At 39.1% G+C, this 18,119-nt stretch overlaps 4 protein-coding genes across 4 annotated transcripts; 3 read left to right on the top strand and 1 right to left on the bottom strand.

Annotated features, from left to right (window-relative positions):
- Nucleotides 1–226: 226 nt before the first annotated feature.
- On the bottom strand, nt 227–3,606 carry psmb13a (proteasome 20S subunit beta 13a). The gene is made up of 8 exons (XM_034124817.1): nt 3,387–3,606; nt 3,062–3,149; nt 2,508–2,605; nt 1,939–2,079; nt 1,727–1,842; nt 1,299–1,357; nt 879–1,030; nt 227–615 (listed from the first exon to the last, which is right to left on the bottom strand). Exons 1-8 carry the CDS (start codon nt 3,446–3,448, stop codon nt 504–506), a joined length of 828 nt encoding a protein of 275 aa, XP_033980708.1. The 5' UTR covers nt 3,449–3,606; the 3' UTR covers nt 227–503.
- Nucleotides 3,315–6,439, top strand: psmb12 (proteasome 20S subunit beta 12). The gene is made up of 6 exons (XM_034124818.1): nt 3,315–3,596; nt 4,052–4,122; nt 4,634–4,765; nt 5,094–5,223; nt 5,332–5,476; nt 5,982–6,439. Exons 1-6 carry the CDS (start codon nt 3,549–3,551, stop codon nt 6,107–6,109), a joined length of 654 nt encoding a protein of 217 aa, XP_033980709.1. The 5' UTR covers nt 3,315–3,548; the 3' UTR covers nt 6,110–6,439.
- A 276-nt stretch (nt 6,440–6,715) lies between these two features.
- On the top strand, nt 6,716–10,746 carry psmb9a (proteasome 20S subunit beta 9a). The gene is made up of 6 exons (XM_034124623.1): nt 6,716–7,042; nt 7,206–7,273; nt 8,243–8,374; nt 8,520–8,649; nt 9,526–9,667; nt 9,864–10,746. The coding sequence occupies exons 1-6, from the start codon at nt 6,992–6,994 to the stop codon at nt 9,989–9,991; spliced, it is 651 nt and encodes a 216-aa protein (XP_033980514.1). The 5' UTR covers nt 6,716–6,991; the 3' UTR covers nt 9,992–10,746.
- Nucleotides 10,747–10,985: 239 nt separating this feature from the next.
- On the top strand, nt 10,986–17,078 carry tap2a (transporter associated with antigen processing, subunit type a). Its single transcript, XM_034124622.1, has 11 exons — nt 10,986–11,576; nt 12,106–12,220; nt 12,313–12,443; nt 12,799–13,004; nt 13,126–13,323; nt 13,565–13,693; nt 13,967–14,155; nt 14,379–14,552; nt 15,054–15,213; nt 15,466–15,602; nt 16,489–17,078. Exons 1-11 carry the CDS (start codon nt 11,069–11,071, stop codon nt 16,693–16,695), a joined length of 2,154 nt encoding a protein of 717 aa, XP_033980513.1. The 5' UTR covers nt 10,986–11,068; the 3' UTR covers nt 16,696–17,078.
- The last annotated feature ends 1,041 nt before the right edge of the window (nt 17,079–18,119 follow it).

The following is an 18,119-nucleotide window of genomic DNA, read 5'->3' as shown; positions in this document are numbered from 1 at the left end:
AAAGTTAATGAATTCTTACTTTTTTCTGATTTTAATCTCAGATTTATTTTCTCAGAATTCTGAGATTAAAGTCAGAATTACATTTTTTTGGAAGCTTTTGGTCACATCCCAAAAAAAAGTCACATGTGGCCCTAGCCTCTTCTGGCTGCTGTTAAGAGCTTCAAATATAAATCAGCAAATAATTACAAAACATGACAAGAAATGAAGCAACACAGGTCACAAAGAATTTAATTTAAGATGTTTTTATTTAATCCTACACTCTAATACATGTCTCAGTCTTCTCAATATGGCTTTGTAGACTCTTTTAATGAAGCCCTGCAGTATACTGAACGATTCCATATCACAGTGAATCATAGCAACAGAGTAAAGAATATATGATGACAATGTAAATCAAATTATCTGAGATGTTTTATTTCTTTTATTTAACATGTAGTGAATAACAATGACATGAAATGAAAGCCTTTTTAATTTTACTACTAAATGTTGTGATTGTGCTGTGAGGCTCAGACTGTTTCCATCTGCTGCACGCTCTCCTGTACCACCTCCAGCTTTAAGGGGACTACTTTCTCCGTCAGAACCGGAGTGGTGCCTGGAGGATATCTGTATTTCATTTTCCTAGGAGAGAGGAAGAGAGAGATATATGGGTGAAGCTTCAATCATCACATTCCAAACTATTGTTTTGCTTGTAGTGGAGTAGTAAGTTGTTAAATAATTAAAAAACTGAACATTACATGTGAGTCGCAAGCAAAAACACACACAATAGATAATGAAAAATCACACTGCCAGGAACAGACTCAACATATTTTGTACTGTCTGAGAAGGAAATCTGATTTGACATGGTTAAACCTAAAATCTTCTTTAAAGTCGTACTGGCCTACCTGCTGTCTTTGTACTCTGACTCCTGGTAGGGTCGAATGTAGTCCACTCCTTCTCTGGTGATGACACAGATGTCGATGTTGTTTCCTGAGGCGAGGTCATTCATGATGCCCGCATGGATGGCAACACGCACCAGCTCCTTCGCCGTATCCAGCTGAGAGTTTAGAGAAATGATGGGGAAATTAGACAACCAGACACATAGAACACGAAGGAGAAGACACGGGCCTTCAGAGACATTTCAACAGTGAGGAGAATTCATTTATTTTTCTTACATTTTCTCAACTGTTTGCATATAATAGAGGCTGATTTGATATCACTGCAGATACTCAATTAAATATTCCCTAAGATCCCCTTTAAGATTGTTTTGTGATTATATTTAAACGATCCCGACTAATCGTCACAATATGTAATATGTGGTGTACCTCCATGTCCTGTTGGTACCTGTCCTCTAGAATACCAAGAGCAGCCAAATCACCAGATCCTGCGTGGAAACCAAGTGAAATCAGATAAACAGATTAGATAAAAAGGTAACAAATAACTGAAGAACTTTAAAATATATAATGTAGTATAGAAAAGTAAGTTATAGAATCAAATTATCATAATCTCCAACACTTTTGTATGAAATAAAGCACTTTTTGATCCAGATTTGATAGTTAATAAATCTATACAAACTATTGTATTTGTCATTTTCCCCTTTTGTCTTGTTGATTTAATAACAATTTCATACATCAAATTACACATTAGCAACCTAAGAAGAGCATCACAAAATCTCCACCGGCAAGAAATCCTAAGAAAAGGTGACACAGTGATAATGCTGCCAAAACTTGTTGAATAGAGTTATGTCACTTACCCATTGCAAGGTAAGGCACCTTATTAACACTCCCATATGGCCCCACTGTGTACAGATGGTTCCCAGTGCAATCTACTCCTCCCAGTATCAGACTGGCACCGATTTGGCCATGGTACCTTAGGAGCACAGAGATGAAAACATACAAGGACTGATGAACACCACGTGTCATTCACACATCTCTAAATACCAGTATGTGTGTGTGGAACACTAACCTGTACAACATATCCTGTAGTATGTTGACCGCCATGACGAGACGAGGGTTCCTCCCGCTGGTCTGAGAGAAGATGGTAAGGTTGGAGGAGAGAAGCCCTGTGGTCTTCTCTGTATCTGCGGCTGTACCTGCTCCGCAACAACTATGGAAAGAAGAATAATTAGCATTGAGAAGATTGAGAGGGAAATAATAGATACAAGAAAAAAAGGGAAAAGTAGTGTAAAGGATTATTTCTCAAGCCCCTATTTTGCCTAAAGGTTCATAGAATCCACCATACAAAAAACATTCCGCAGTAGCCTCAATAGACCACAATGCAATGCAACAACACCTTGCATCTTGAGCAATCTGTCATGGATAGAGTGTTAAGCTCTCTTTAGTAGACTCTTGAATTTTTCTCCATTGGACTGTGTACTTTCTAGCCACAACTGATTTTACGTGGCAAAACGTAATACTTATTACAAGATCACTGTAGGGCATTCTGGGATATATAGGGAGTAAAGAAGGGAGTTAATGGTCAAATGTGCAACACACCAAACAAGAGTAACCTTTTTCTGCAAAACAGAGCCTTACTATATGTTTGGAGCAATGTAATGGATCTTTGAACACATCTTGTCAGCCACCACATCACTGGATGTAGCCCTGGTGTCTGCTCCCAGCACCACGCCATCCTGCACCAACACAAATGGGGATACTACGTTTATTATTCAAACTATATTTATGTGCCTGCCATGCATTACAACAACATGTTCATACAAACAGTGCCCCTTTCTACAAAAACAACCCTCTGAGGGCCAACGGGGAAGGCACTCACACACACATTAACCATTTGAATTTTTAGAAATCATACAGAACCACAAGTAATTATATGAAATCAGATTTTTTTAAATAGTATGAAAATACCACATTTCGCAGTATGTTATAGTATATTACAATGTTCATGTTAAAGTTATGTTTTTTAAACAAAATAATGCAGTTGTCTCATGCAATTAAACTTTTTCTGCATGTTGCGTTTTTGGGGAATGAATAACAATGTTAATAGTTATATGTATTGCAACTGTACTAAAGTAAATGTCTTGGTGCATTAATATTCAGTAAATGCAGTTTACACAGCTTTTTATAGTCACCTTGAACACCACTCCTGCTATGGTGGTGCCTGTTTTCATAGGTTTAGGTGTTTGTCCACCATCATAAAGACCCTCTAAGGCAGCATTCCTAGTGAGATGGAGGGATGAGAGTGTTATGGAGGGGATCAACTGATGAATATACGTTACAATTATAATCACCGTGAAAAATAATCACTACACTGCTTTATGAACTAAACTGATAAACAAGAAGGAAAAAGTTACTTTCACTTTTGATCCCAATGCTCAGCGTAACCGACAGTTTAATGTGTTACTTTCTGTAAAGATACAGTCAGCAGCTCAAAATACATAAATAAGAGACTCATACCTTGCTGCGTTGTCGAAATTAAACCCAGGTAAAGGGGTTTCGAGGACATTTGATAGCGCCATACTGGATACTGGACTGCGGCTTCTCTGCGCGTCTCAGCTCGCCTGAGGTCGCTGTTCTGAGCGTCACCTCTCCCTCTTCTCTTTCGATTTTGGAGTGAAAATGGAGAAACACTGCACGAACTCTCAAGTCAAAGGAGTCAGCACAGGGGTGAGTAAATCTGGACCACTCGTATATTTTTCTATATAAGAATACCAAAGCCTATTGTGCGTAAAATGATCGTTATTGTTTTCACGAATAAACAGGTGATGCTAAACCTGAATAGTAACCAAACACGATGTTAAGTGAAATCGAGTGGACACTTCATGAGTTTTATTATCAGTTATTGAATACTTGTCATCTTTAAACGTGTTTATTCTTTACATTTCTGCAAAATCAGCAAGTGGCTTTTCACGTTTACTTTATATATCCCCGAAAACAATTCATTCGCAGAACTCCAAATCCCAGAGTTCATAGCCTTGTGCAGTGGGCTGATAGGACAAGAAACCATGAGAATAAGGAAGTGTGTGATGCTGTATAACTCAGTATTGTGTGTGTGACATATTTGGCTTAATATAAACTTCTTCAATGCTGAATAATGACAAATTATCTACCTGTCCCCTCAGACCACCATCCTGGCTGCCACCTTTAATGGAGGGGTTGTGATTTGTTCAGATTCCAGGGCTTCCATTGGAGGGTGAGGATGTTGTGACCATAAAATACCCTTAAAGTTGCATTTACTTTAAAACACATTCATACAGAATGAAAGGGGGACAGCTTAATACCATGTATGATAAAGATACACAGTGGATACACAAAAGCCAAGCTGTGCAAACCTTTAAATATGTGTTGTACAGACCCATTAATGCAGAATAAAGGTACAATGTGTTTCATTTTGTAAGTACAAGAGGCCAAGTTTTTCATACCAGTTTCAAAACAACGTGCAGTGTTTCAAATTTCGAAATCAACCGAAGCTTCGGTAGTTTTCAAGTCATGGCTTCATTTGCAGATTAAAATGTGTTTAAATATTATGACAACTTCTCAAGACCTGCATGTTACACCTTTCCAGAAAAAGGATTAATTTGATCTTAAAAACTTCTTAAACATTGTTCTCGTACATGTTCTTGCTGTGCTTAAACTTCTCCTCCTCAACTCAGAGTGAATTATTGTCCTTTTTACTTCATTACATTTTATTTGTCTCTCTTTAGGGAATTTGTTTCCTCTAAGACCATCAACAAGGTGATTCAGGTTCATGACCGGATCTTCTGCTGCATGGCAGGCTCACTGGCAGACGCTCAGGCCGTCATCAAGACTGCTAAGTATAACTTGTCATTCCACAGGTGCGTGCCACACACACAACAAATATGGGCACACATCAGAAAACATGCTCATCATCACATTTCTACATTGCATTGAAAAAATATGTTATTGATACCACAGGATATTATGGGAGAAAGACAATCATACCGAGATGTGTGCACACAAAATCACAATCCTATACGTACTCCAACACACCTACACACATACAATAAACACACTTAACTCACTTAACAATAACTCCATAATCCAAGAAATAACATTCAATATTCAAAGTGTTTTAAACTTTAAACAGCACATAGTTTAACATTTGGCCAACCCTAATCTTTGTTGACCCCACCTTATCTACAGTGTCCAGATGGAGACCCCTCCTCTGGTAATAGCAGCAGCATCGGTGCTGAAAGAACTGTGTTACCACAACAAAGACGAGCTGCAGGCCGGCTTCATCACAGCAGGCTGGGATAAGAAGAAAGGACCACAGGTGGGGGGTGGTTGTGAAGACAGTCAAACATCAGTGATGGTGGGGGTACACAGGAGCTCCACCTTGCAGCATATAGCAACATTACTGATATTCTCCTTCCTTCTCCAGGTGTACGTCGTGTCTCTAGGGGGGATGTTAGTCCCTCAGCTGGTTACCATCGGTGGCTCCGGCAGCACTTACATCTATGGCTACGTTGACGCTAAATACAAACCCAACATGAGCAGAGAGGAATGCCTACAGTTTGCCACTAATGGTACTGTTTCACTTGTAAATACGTTTATAAAAGTAGGTCAGGAGGTTATATCAGGATTATAAATGTTTAACAGGGAAATAGTGTTGTGAGTTCATTAAAATGTATGTTTGCTTTAATTGAGGTTAAAAAAGTACATTGCACAGAGATTGCTCAGTTGTCTAATTACCTTAGTATGTATATTTAAACTGAAGCAACCTTTATTCACTGGAAATATTCCAGACTTCAGTTTAGAGGAAATGTATGTTAAATATTCAAGACTATGCAGTGTTTCATAATACCGCTCTTTATGAGAACAAGGCTTATGTTTGCACTTGAGGAAAGGAGTTAAATGAAATCTATTTGTAAGTTCAATTAAAATGTGTTTGTAGTTGTGAGTTGGTGTACAAATGTTACACACTGAATATGTTGGTTCTTAAACTTGACCTTTATTTCACCCACTTTTTGTTCCTGTCCTTTTTCCTTCTCTTCCCGCCCTTTCTTCCTCCCTCTCTCCCTGTGCTCACAGCTCTTGCTCTGGCCATGGGCAGAGACAACGTCAGCGGAGGCGTGGCTCACCTGGTGGTGGTCACTGAAACTGGGGTGGAGCATGTGGTTGTTCCTGGAAACAAGCTTCCCAAGTTCCATGATGAGTGACGGCCTCTGAACAACCAATGAAATTACATTTTTGTTTTGTTTGTAGCTTAATGGAGTAATTATTTGAAATCCATAATTGCATTAGTACTATGTATAGGACTGGGATTTAGACAGTGCATCAGTGTATGACTAGTTTATACAAAATGTATACAAAGCTACAAAATTCCACTTAACTCTAAAAATGTTAATTCCATTATAGACATCTCAATTATAAATAAGGTTATACATGTCTTCTCTGTGTTGAAACCAAATGTTTTGTGTAGAGTGGTTGTAGCCTACTTGAAGAAATATGTGAAATGAGAATAAATAAATAACACATCTTACAAATTGCATTGTTCTTCATCTCTCTGTCTTTGAGTTGTGTGCTTCACATTTTATAGTTATGTAAACTAAAAGTAGTCGTAATTCAACTGCATGTTACATCTTTCCATCTAAAAACTACATTTTATGTAAACCTGAAAACTCCTTCAGTTGTCAGGTCCTTTGTAATCACTCATTTTAATACTGCACTTAGGTAAACAATTGTTGTTCTTGTATTTGTAGCCATAAAGTCTAATGCATAGCCTACTTTAAGATAACACTGTCCTTCACATTTCAGTGAAGCGCAGCTGTTGGAAACACGGGTTTACAGTTCGCTGCAGAGGAAGGACAATTTAACTTTCAATTTCGATTTAATTCAGGGAAACATGGAGTCTGTCTGATGAGTGATTGTTGAGTTGATTCGGCACGTCGAGCAGTTTAGAAGCTTTAGAGAAAACATCCGACAACAAGAGCGTGTGTCTAAAACGCTGCTCGGTTGAAGTTTCCGTGTCAGTCCGGTGTCCCCTTCCCTTGCAGACTAAACCAATTGTTGTCGTTACCGGAGTCTCACAGTGAATCAGCATGCAGGCAGAAACAGGGCCCGAGTGGTTGTCCGAGGAGGTGAAAACCGGAGTAAGTAAGATTTGGACATTATTTTTGACAGATTTTGTAGCCTGCTGTTGTGTATGTGTAACGTGCTGAAAACCTGTTTTATCTCAGGCCAACTGTCGGCCACATTGTTATGCATGGGATGAATTGTAAATAGCCTATGTATCGATTTGACCTCTGATTACAGACCACAATCATTGCCATAGAGTTCAAAGGAGGGGTCGTGCTGGGGTCTGATTCCCGAGTGTCTGCAGGGTAAGTTTGTACACTAACTCAGCTAAAACACACGTGATTGCTTCACTTCTCATGCAGAATCCTTCCACCTCTCCATATTTCCTCACATGCAGCTTCTCATCTTCTTTTGGATTAGATAAAACACTGTCATTGTCTCCATAATATACAGTTTAGCATCTAACCAGAAGTGCAAAAGTAAACTGCCGGTTAATGTAGCCTAAGTATAGTGATAATTTAACAAAAAGAGTGAGGGATTAACAATGGTGGAAGAAGTACTCAGATTTGTAATTTAAGTTAAAAAAAAGTTACAAGTCAAAATCCTGCATTCAAAATCTTACTTAAATTAAAGTATTAAAGTATCGTTATTAAAATATACTTTCTGCTCTGCCACCTCTCTGCATGTGGTTGTGTTTGTGCATGTCCTCCCCTGTGTGTGTAATGTGTGTAAACATAACTGAGTGGGGAAAGAAATGTCCCTGTAAGGGATTAATAAAGTATGTCTTCTTCTTCTTCTTCTTCTTAATCTTTTAAGCACCAACACTTAAACTACTCCTTATGCATAATGGCTCATTTCAGAATTGAGTTACAGGGTTTCTATTTTGATTATTCATGTGTTTTTTTAACAACTGTAGAGCTAATTTGAATTACTTTATATACTGCTGCTGGCTATCTTAACCTATAAATATGGTACAAGTTTATTTAATCATTGATTTAGATTTTGTATTAGCTAATAATATAACCTAAAAAGTAGATAGTAACCAAAGCTGTCAAATAAATGTAGTGTAAAAAGTACAATATTGGCTTCTAAAATGTAGAGGAGTAAAGTAGCGTAAACTGAAAATACTCAGAAAATTACCTCAGTACCTCAAAATTGTACTTAAGTATACTTGAGTGAATGTACTTTTTTACTATCCACCACTGGGGATTACATTTATGTATTTACCATGTGAATACCCCTTATAACAAACACTTCTTTGTCCCTCCATCCAGGGAATCAGTGGTGAACAGGGTGATGAACAAGTTGTCTCCTCTCCATGAAAAGATCTACTGTGCTCTGTCAGGCTCTGCAGCGGACGCCCAGACCATCGCTGAGATGGTCAACTACCAGCTGGATGTTCACAGGTAACTACACACTCAAAGAAATGAAAAGATATCAGCATACTGGCTTTCCTAGTGTCCATAACTCAAACACCACACACATTGTTTGTCTCTTTGTTTTTATGAAAGACCCTGTCACAGTATGTTTCTTTATGTCTTTCTTTGTCAGTATTGAAATAGATAAGGACCCAAAGGTTTGCTCGGCTGCCACCCTGGTGAGGAACATCTCATACAAGTACAAGGAGGAGCTGTCAGCACATCTCATTGTGGCCGGCTGGGACAGAAGAGACGGAGGACAGGTCAGTAACACAGGTTGGCTTGAGATCACGCTGAGATCACTGAGAACAATAATGTTAACAGAACATTTTGAAGTGTGCTTGTATGAGGTACATATCTATAATCTGTGTCTGGAGAATCACACAGAGGTTACAGCAAAATAGAATTCAGCCACCTAAAAAAGGCCCACATAAAAAAATAGGTTTTAAGTTTACGCTATATTTAGCATTTCTTCAAGTCTTTACCTTGCAGTAAGATGCCATTAAGCCACCATATTCTATTAAAAAAACATACCTTTTTGCTAATTTATAGTCTACTGATGACGCAGCTTAGACAAACAACTCCTGTGTTATATGAGGTCAAATTCAACAGAGTCGGGTGGCTTTGAAGAGAGCATATAACAGCTATTGTTCCCACCCTGAAAGTGCTGTTTCATGGCAAGATTAATCAGCAAAAACATTTTAAATATATCACTCACATAAACTGATATAGATTTTTAATGCTGGGGCTTTATTTTAGGTGGCTAAAATATTTTTCTTCTGAGTGCCCCATCCACATTAGTACACTGCTTAGCATCCGTGCAGTAACTCCTGTCTGTTTCTCCAAACTAGGGGCTTTCAGAACACAATATTTGTAATCCTCTAACTAATTATAGAGATCTCATACAACCCCACTTCAAAAAATAAAAAACTATCCCTATAAAGGATCAAAATAATGTACCTGCAACCTCTGCTTAAGTTACCCTGATGGTGCTCAATAGACAGACAGGCAGCTGCTGATGTAGCTGCTGGATGCATTGAACAAAATATTTTATCTAGCTAAAAGATGGGTTTATAAGTGTCAAAATATGACAATAATGTGATCTGTCTTGCTCCTCTCTGCCCTTTGACCTTTTCCAGGTGTTTGCGACTCTGAATGGACTCCTGACCAGGCAGCCTTTTGCAGTCGGTGGCTCTGGCAGCTCTTATGTTTATGGATTTGTTGATGCTGAGTATCGCAAGGACATGACCAAGGAAGAGTGCCAGCAGTTTGTTGTCAACAGTAGGTTTTTACCGCCCAGAAAGTTTACTTTTTTTGTCCACATTTTGTAGGATAGAGGAAGGGAAACCTGACACTTGTACTGGCTGCTTAGAAGAGCTATAGCTATTCAACAGTGTTATGTTGTACAAAACATTTTGTCCTATAAAGATTGTCCTCCAATCCAAACCCTTATCTTATTGTCTTTTCTCTCTTGTAGCGCTGGCTTTGGCAATGAACCGTGATGGCTCCAGTGGCGGCGTGGCCTATATTGTCTCTATTGATGAACATGGTGCAGAGGAGAAGGTCGTTCTGGGAAATGACTTACCCACCTTCTTTGATCAGTGATCAATATACATTTTTGCTCAGCTGCTAACTAACTTATCTTGAAAAGGATATTGGACAAGACTACTTTTTACTTATACATTTAATCTTAACGTTTCTTCAAGTGAAATGTCATTGTTTATGTTATCTTAAAGCTGATGGTTCCCTCACATCATATAAACCTGATTTGGTTTATTATCTCACCAGAGTGTTGTTAGCTATGTCCCTTTACCAAGTTTTGGACAGCTTCAGGATAAGACACAGCAATTGTCACTGTCCATCCTCAAATTATCTTTTTCTCTATAACCCCTGGGTCACCAGATGCCAATTACATATTTTAAACTTGTTGCAAGACTCATTATTCAGTCCATGAATCTGAAACGTGACAAAATGACTACCAATGTGTGTGTACTGGTGGGCGAGAAAATACAAGTAAATAGGACAAAACCTGCAAAACCTGCAAAACCCATACAATGATTTTAGTCTCTTTATAAATAGTCCCACAAAAACACATGCTATAATTAGCAGCAACAGCAAGTCTTAAAAAGATATACCAACAAGTAAAAAAAACAATTTGTTTGAGTACTACAAAAGTGTGTCACCCTCCACTGTTAGCCACTGCTCAGTCATCAGAGTAATACAACCAGATTAAGATGCCTGGTTGATGTTTGGTTAAACATACATACATACATGTATGAGTAATGCATAGTGTCCATGCATTATTTGTATGTAAATGATGTAACACTTTAAATTGAATAAAAGCCTTTTATTGAAAAATGTTCTTTTTGATGTCTCTTCTTAAGAAACCATTCTTTATAAACTGTTGTTTCTGCTGTCAAATGCCAAAGTGTTAATCCAGGTGAAAAAGATGGGGATGATGATTAAGATAGCAATAATTAGAAGATACAAAATAATCATGTGTGTAATCAATACGTTTTAGAATTCAAAATTGTCTTTATTCAGAGTTCAGTATAACCAATGCCGTTTGGATTTCAGGGAAATCCCTGGTACTGCCAAAAACGAAAATGAAAGTAGATGAAAAGTAGTGAAAACACTGGTCTCGCAGCACAGCAGGTCATTTAAGGACGACTGTTAGTGAAAATGGCAGGCAGTACAGTATTTAGAAAAGTCTTTGCTTTGATTTTAGCAGTTTTTGTCGACATTTCCTTCTTTCATTTATCGGGGTTAGTAGTGAACCACAGGGTGTTTGGACATCTTGCGCGACTCTGGGTGTCTGCGGCTCTCCGGTGTTTGGCACTGACTGCTGTTACTCTGCTCAGCCTCAGAGATGTCCGACCGTTACTGTTTCGGGTTATATTTACACACAGTCTGCTGCCCGCGGTGCTGGAGACCGGGACCAGAGTGCTCTACCACGAGGAGACCCAGTGTGGCATGTTGGCGGATCTGCGCTGCTGGCTGATGTGCGCCGGAGCGTCGCTGGCTGGGGCTCTGTTTTGGGAGATCACCATCCCGGACACCAAAGATGCAGCCGCCGATAAAGAGAAGAGGCAGAAAGCCCGAGTGCTGTTTGTGAGAGTCCTGCACCTGTACAAACCCGACTATCTGCTGCTGCTGGGTGGACTTGTGTTCCTGACGCTGGCTGTTATCTGTAAGTAGGATACTATTACAGCAGGTGCTGATGATGAAGATGATGATGATTTCAGACATGCTAATTACATGAAAAGTTCAAAACACATATTAATAAATCATATCATTTAATTCTAAATATGGCAGTACTTTTGCAATACACATGACGATAATCTAATGATTTGAAGAAGAATATGAAGATGGACCGTCCTTTATTATTTTAAATTCAGTTTTCCACTCTGTTTTTTATGTACATGCACCAAGTTATATGTACATACAAATACACACAGTTATATTCACACATGCACATGCATCGAGAGGATCCAGAGCGGAGAGGTCAGGTGGGGGTGCCTTGCTCAAGGGCACCTCGGCAGTGGTGAACTGGCTCCTCTCCAGTACCAGTCCACTCTCTGTATTCTTTTGGTCCGACCGGGACGTGAACCGGCAACCCTTCGGCCCAGAGTCCAAGTCCCTACAGACTGAACCACTGAGCTGATGTATCTAAATCTCTCTTTATGTTTCTGATTCGGTGTACTTGTGTGTCCCCTCAGGTCAGATGTTCATCCCGTTCTACACTGGGAGAGTCATTGACATCCTTGGCAGTCAGTACCAGCACACTGAATTCATATCTGCACTCCTCTTCATGGGGCTGTACTCTCTGGGAAGGTACGTGGCACCGTTTTTTCTCCACATTCATCCAGCAGCATGTGTCCGGGCTCACAGGTGAACATCTAATTGAACTCTCTTTGATTTGTCAGCTCTGTGAGTGCAGGCTGCAGAGGAGGTCTCATGCTTTGTGCCATCAGTGCCTTCGCATGCAGAGTGAAAGCCAAGCTGTTTGGGGCTTTGACCAAACAGGAAATTGGATTCTTTGAGGCCATAAAGACAGGTAAAGATTGTATAATTTAACATGCAAAGACCCTGTATGAATAATAGGAAACTGCACATCAAGGACATGGGACTACTGTGGATCTGTAGCATACCAAACTTATTTTGTAGTAAGAAAACATTTTTAAAAAGCGATTTTTGGAAGTAGTGAATCCACTCAGAATCTTAGAAAAATAAATCCAGATCCTTACATGGATTTCCCCTCCACCTCTATAAACGACAGAACAAATAAGATAAGAATAACATACAGTAGGCCAACTCAAAGACAAGAGGACATTCAGACCAAAATACACCAGAGTAGCACATGACAGAAATATTTTATTATTATACTATTTTGTATTCTTTTTTCTGTCTAGGGGAAATTACATCCAGGTTGTCAAAAGACACCAACTTGATGGGGAGAACAGTGGGTCTGAATGTCAATGTGCTGCTGAGGACATTCATCAAGACAATGGGCATGATCTCCCTGATGATGAATCTGTCATGGAAGCTCACATTCCTCGTGTTGATGGAGACGCCAATCACTGGCCTTATTCAGAACATCTATGACAATCACTACCAGGTAAAAGCAGGTTCATAACTATAGGATATCCATTACCAAACACATTTTCTCCATCGTACTTATTGAATTGAAGTAGTGGGAAAATCACTTTAATTATCCTTCTTCTTTATCCTTCCCTCAGCGCCTGTCCCTTGCGGTGCAGGACTCAATGGCTCTGTCAAATGAAGTTGCGAATGAGGTAGTATCCAGTATTCATGCAGTCCGGAGCTTTAACACAGAAAAACAAGAGGCTCAGCGCTATGACGACCGCCTGATGGAAACACACACACTGAGGACCCGCCGGGACACTGTCAGGGCCGTTTACCTGCTCGCACAGAGGGTGAGAAGTTTTGAATGTTTTGGAGAATTGTGTTTTTTGGAGACCGGTGTTGCTCCTTAAATTGTATATCACCCTATTAAACAGTTGTTTGTCCTGTGTGTGTGTGTGTGTGTGTGTGTGTGTGTGTGTGTGTGTGTGTGTGTGTGTGTGTGTGTGTGTGTGTGTGTGTGTGTGTGTGTGTGTGTGTGTGTGTGTGTGTGTGTGTGTGTGTGTGTGTGTGTGTGTGTGTGTGTGTTTACAGTTAACAGGGCTGGTCATGCAGGTCCTCATGTTGTATTATGGCCGGCTGTTCATCCGGAGTGGACAGATGACCACTGGCAACCTGGTTTCCTTCATCCTCTACCAGTCAGACCTGGGAGACAGCATCAGGGTAAATACACTGCTTTGTTTTAATGAGCATACACATACACTAGACTAATTTTAAGGTGATTGAAAGAAATGTTCCGAGGTTACTTTTAAAATAAAAGTAGCTTTCATGTCATCACGAAGGAGAGTCTGTTGGCTAATAGCTTTAAGCATGTCTAATGAAAGTGTCAGGCCATGTCCCAAAATGCTTGCTCGCACTCATATTTCCATTTTACATACTGCAACTCTGAATCCATAAATAAAATATGTGATCATTTTTATGACTGCCTTGTTTCAGACACTTACCTACACCTTTGGCGATATGCTAAACTCGGTGGGGGCTGCTGGGAAGGTCTTTGAGTACCTGGACCGAAAGCCTCAGGTCAGCACGGAGGGAAAACTCAAACCGGATCAGCTGACAGGAGACATCAGCTTCCGTGGCGTCAACTTTGCCTATCCAGCATACCCCAACAAAAGAGTGCTGCAGGTGAGGTCTGAATGCAAGGTATTAAAAGGGGAATTCTTCAGTTTGGATTTGTACATTTCTTGATTTTTTAAATTACATTTATTGTGGAAAATAAACAATATGGCAATAGAAAAAGTGGATTAATTACTGAGTATCGCTTTAAAATGTATTTACAGTTACCTATGAACTCATGCATAGTAGATTACAGACATAACACTCAGATTTATATGTTCATTGTCACCAGGACTTCTCTTTGGAGCTGAAGGCAGGTCAGATGACGGCACTGGTGGGTCCATCCGGAGAAGGGAAGAGCACCTGTGTGAGTCTGCTGGAGCGGTACTATGAGCAGCAGGATGGAGAAATCCTATTGGACAATGAACCACTGAAGTCTTATGACCACCATTTCCTCCACAAGAAGGTAATAAACCATTCCTGCTTTTTCAGAAGATGTTCCACCCTTTTCTCTCTTTTATCTGTGATTTAATTGTTTGATATTTCCTTAATTTACTACATCAGTATTAAACGATTAAACTGGGAGACATCTATTGTTAACGAAGTACAGACAACAATTTAAACATATTTAGACAAGAATGCAGTTCATCAGTGACCCAGGGCGCGTAATGGGTGATGGGCCTGATGAGTCGACTCACTGGAAGAACTTAGGTGATGCACACCTGCTGAATACACCAAGTGTATGTCCTTTTTGAGGGCTAAACTGTACAAATGTTGGCAAGCACTAAGCATTCATCCTACAATGCCCTCAAAGGATCTTTCCCTCCAACTTTCTGAAGACTTTCTTATTATTTGGGCCTTCAAGAACAAGCTAAAATCAATGCACATCTAATTGTGACAGAAGATTCTACTGTGGATTTAGTTTTCATATATTTATTCATTCAGCTGATGAGAGTGTGTTTTATAGATTGCAGTGGTGAGCCAGCAGCCTGTGCTCTTCTCAGGCTCCATCAGAGACAACATCGCCTACGGGGTTGCTGAATGCTCATTGGATGAGATCCAGGAAGCAGCACGCAAAGCCAACGCCCATGACTTCATTAACCAACTGGAGAAAGGATATGACACAGGTAGACTCTTTTAACCAACCTACATGCCATTGTATATGCCTGAGAGCCTACATACAGTAAAAACGTGAAAGATCAAATTTGGTTAAATGAGACAAGACTTTTAAAAAAAAAACACATTATTTATTTATTTTGTACGATAATCTACGAACCTTTATTATTTGAAATGCTAAATCCTCCTGTCTTTTCTGCATCTGCGTCACACTTTGAACCTCAAGCTGTTATTGATGTTATTTTATAATGTCCTTTTCTCAGAGGTGGGTGAGGGTGGCGGGCAGTTAGCCCAAAGCGAGAAGCAGCGGATCGCCATTGCTCGAGCTCTGGTCAGACAGCCACAGGTCCTCATTCTGGATGAAATTACCAGCTCTCTGGACCCTGAGAGCGAAAATAAGGTATGCAGCAACTTCTAACCGCAGTGTCCGTTTGTGGTCCCTTCAAGGCCGCAAGCGTCTGGGCTCCTATTGCAAACAAGTTTCTTAATATAAGTTAAATAGTGAGTTATATGTAGATAAAGACCTGAAGACCCTTTAATATACCATTTATTGTCTGCAAGTGTTCTCCTGTTGCCCAAACAATAGGTGGTCATTTCTGATTTAAATCATACATAGAGTATTTCATAGATATATTTAAGTGCTGCACAGGTGTTAAAAAAGTGCTTACACATTGGTCAATTTTTCTGTAAAGAAGTTGTCTGTCTTACAGTTTCTAGAATTACAATCAAGACTTGATTTACATTAAATATTCACATTTGTATTGCTCAACAGAACACATATATGCAAAAATAAAGCCTGACAAAAAGATTGATTTGCATTGCTTCCCTTAAATATCTGTTGATTGTTATGTGTACCTGCTTAGGGACTGTGTATGTAAATGAGCTAATAGTTTAATCTGGCATAAATCCTCTCTTTTCTTTTGAAATTAATGTTTTTTTTATACATGGTCAGTTCATATGCTCATGTATAAACCTTCATGGGAGGTAGTTACCGGACAAAATCAATTATACACCTCCAATTTATTTCACTGCTCTAAAGATAAAAGACAATTTAGTCATGATAAGCTATATTATTTATGACCGATCATAAAAAAGAATCCACTGTTATACATGAATTATTTAATGTCTCACTGACATCCAATCATATTCATTCATATTCAATAAATTACATCGTTTCATCAGACCTTTAGTGTCTCATTCAGAAAATTATAAGTAATATGACTTAATGTAGCGTCTACCTAAAAACAATCCACTGAAAGCATATTTCTGGCATTGACTCTGCACAGATTCAGCAGGCCCTGGCTAGTTGTCCCAACCAGACCCTGCTGGTGATCGCTCACAGGCTGAAGACCATTGAGAAGGCCCATCAGATTGTCCTGATCGGGGACGGCCAAGTTCAGGAGCGAGGGACTCACCAGGACCTGATGGAGGCGAAGGGGAGATACTACAAACTGAGAGAGAAGCTGTTCACCGAGGGAAACTCCCCTCAATGACAGGCAGCCGCCACTGAGCAGAGGCTCAATGTGTTGAAGATAATTGTTCTGTATATAAATGCAGCATGTATTTCTTTTGTAAATATTGAAAAAGAAAGAATGGGCCTCTACGTTGTTTTTGTTATATTCTGTAACGTGGCCTAATAGTTTACTTTAAATCGTATTTATTTTGAAATCACCTTTTGTATTGTAAAATCCTTAAATTCAATACATTCCATTTTCTCATAGATGTGTGACCACTATCATTTTGTTCCATTTCATGTCCTTGTATAAATGTTTGACATGACAGCACAAAGTTGAGCTATAAAATATTCCTTTATTATCAGACCGGCCAAAGGTTATCTCACAGGTGTGTCCAAATAAAAGATTGATCACCAGTATCAGACGTTTTGATTATTGTCTCAGTTAACTCCTGCTATAACATCAGTCAAACCATATCTAAATGTTTTTGAGTTTTTTTTCAAACTATTTGTCACATATTTATATCTATGTCCTTTTACTAAACATTCATGGGATACAATTAAATCCAGAGCAGTATGTTATGTACAGTACAACAATGTGCATTTAGTTAGGTTTGGTTTATTAGCTAATTCTACAGTGAAAATTCCAAAATGTGTAGGTTTATAGGCGCACAAACTTAATTCACCTGTCTCGATTTATACTGGGCTGTTGGGTGACAAGAATAGAAACCAAAAGATGAACTCAAATAATTGTAATGAGCATGGTAATTCAACATTTATTTTACTGGTTAGACATCAGAGGTATTGAGGATATGTTTTCTTTTTTTTTTATCATATATCATTGTGTTTTTTATTTATTTCTAAGCTGCTCAAACACAATGGAGACTGTTTTTTATTGTCAGAGCTGACCTGGAAAGTCCCTGGCAAGAAGCACCTTTTTTTTCTGGCAATGAGGCGGTTTGGAAAGATGCCTGATGATATGTGTCATAAACATCAGAGGCACAGGGAAGTGAAATGCAGCAATATGTCAAAACAGCAATCGCCTCTATCAAAGATTAGGCTTAGTTTATACAACATTGAGCACCATTTTGTAAGGACACGTGTGTGCATCCACAAAATGGCGACTGGATTCACGAGCCACGTTTGGCATTTGTTTCTCCTGCAGTTTAATGACTGCTAGGACTGAGTTTCATGCACACTTATATTTAAAATATCTCAAGTTCAGAAAAGTTTTTCCCAATATTTGCTTGCATTTTCTTAATTTATAATCAAGTTATTTTCATGTTCTAACAGTCACTGGATGATTAATCATGCTTCTCTATGAAACTGCATCTGCTGCTTTTTTTTTTTACATCTTGATGAATGGAAAAAGTTTAGTGGTTAGGGCTGAAAACGAAACTATTTCTCATTATCGTTATAATTATAACCTGACAGTTAGGAGATACCATCGGGCATGGCGACTCA

This window comes from Trematomus bernacchii, unplaced genomic scaffold (genome assembly GCF_902827165.1).
Source record: "Trematomus bernacchii unplaced genomic scaffold, fTreBer1.1, whole genome shotgun sequence".
Taxonomy (NCBI): domain Eukaryota; kingdom Metazoa; phylum Chordata; class Actinopteri; order Perciformes; family Nototheniidae; genus Trematomus; species Trematomus bernacchii.
The sequence above is the reverse complement of the archived record's forward strand: the minus strand, read 5'-3'. Positions and strand labels throughout refer to the sequence as shown.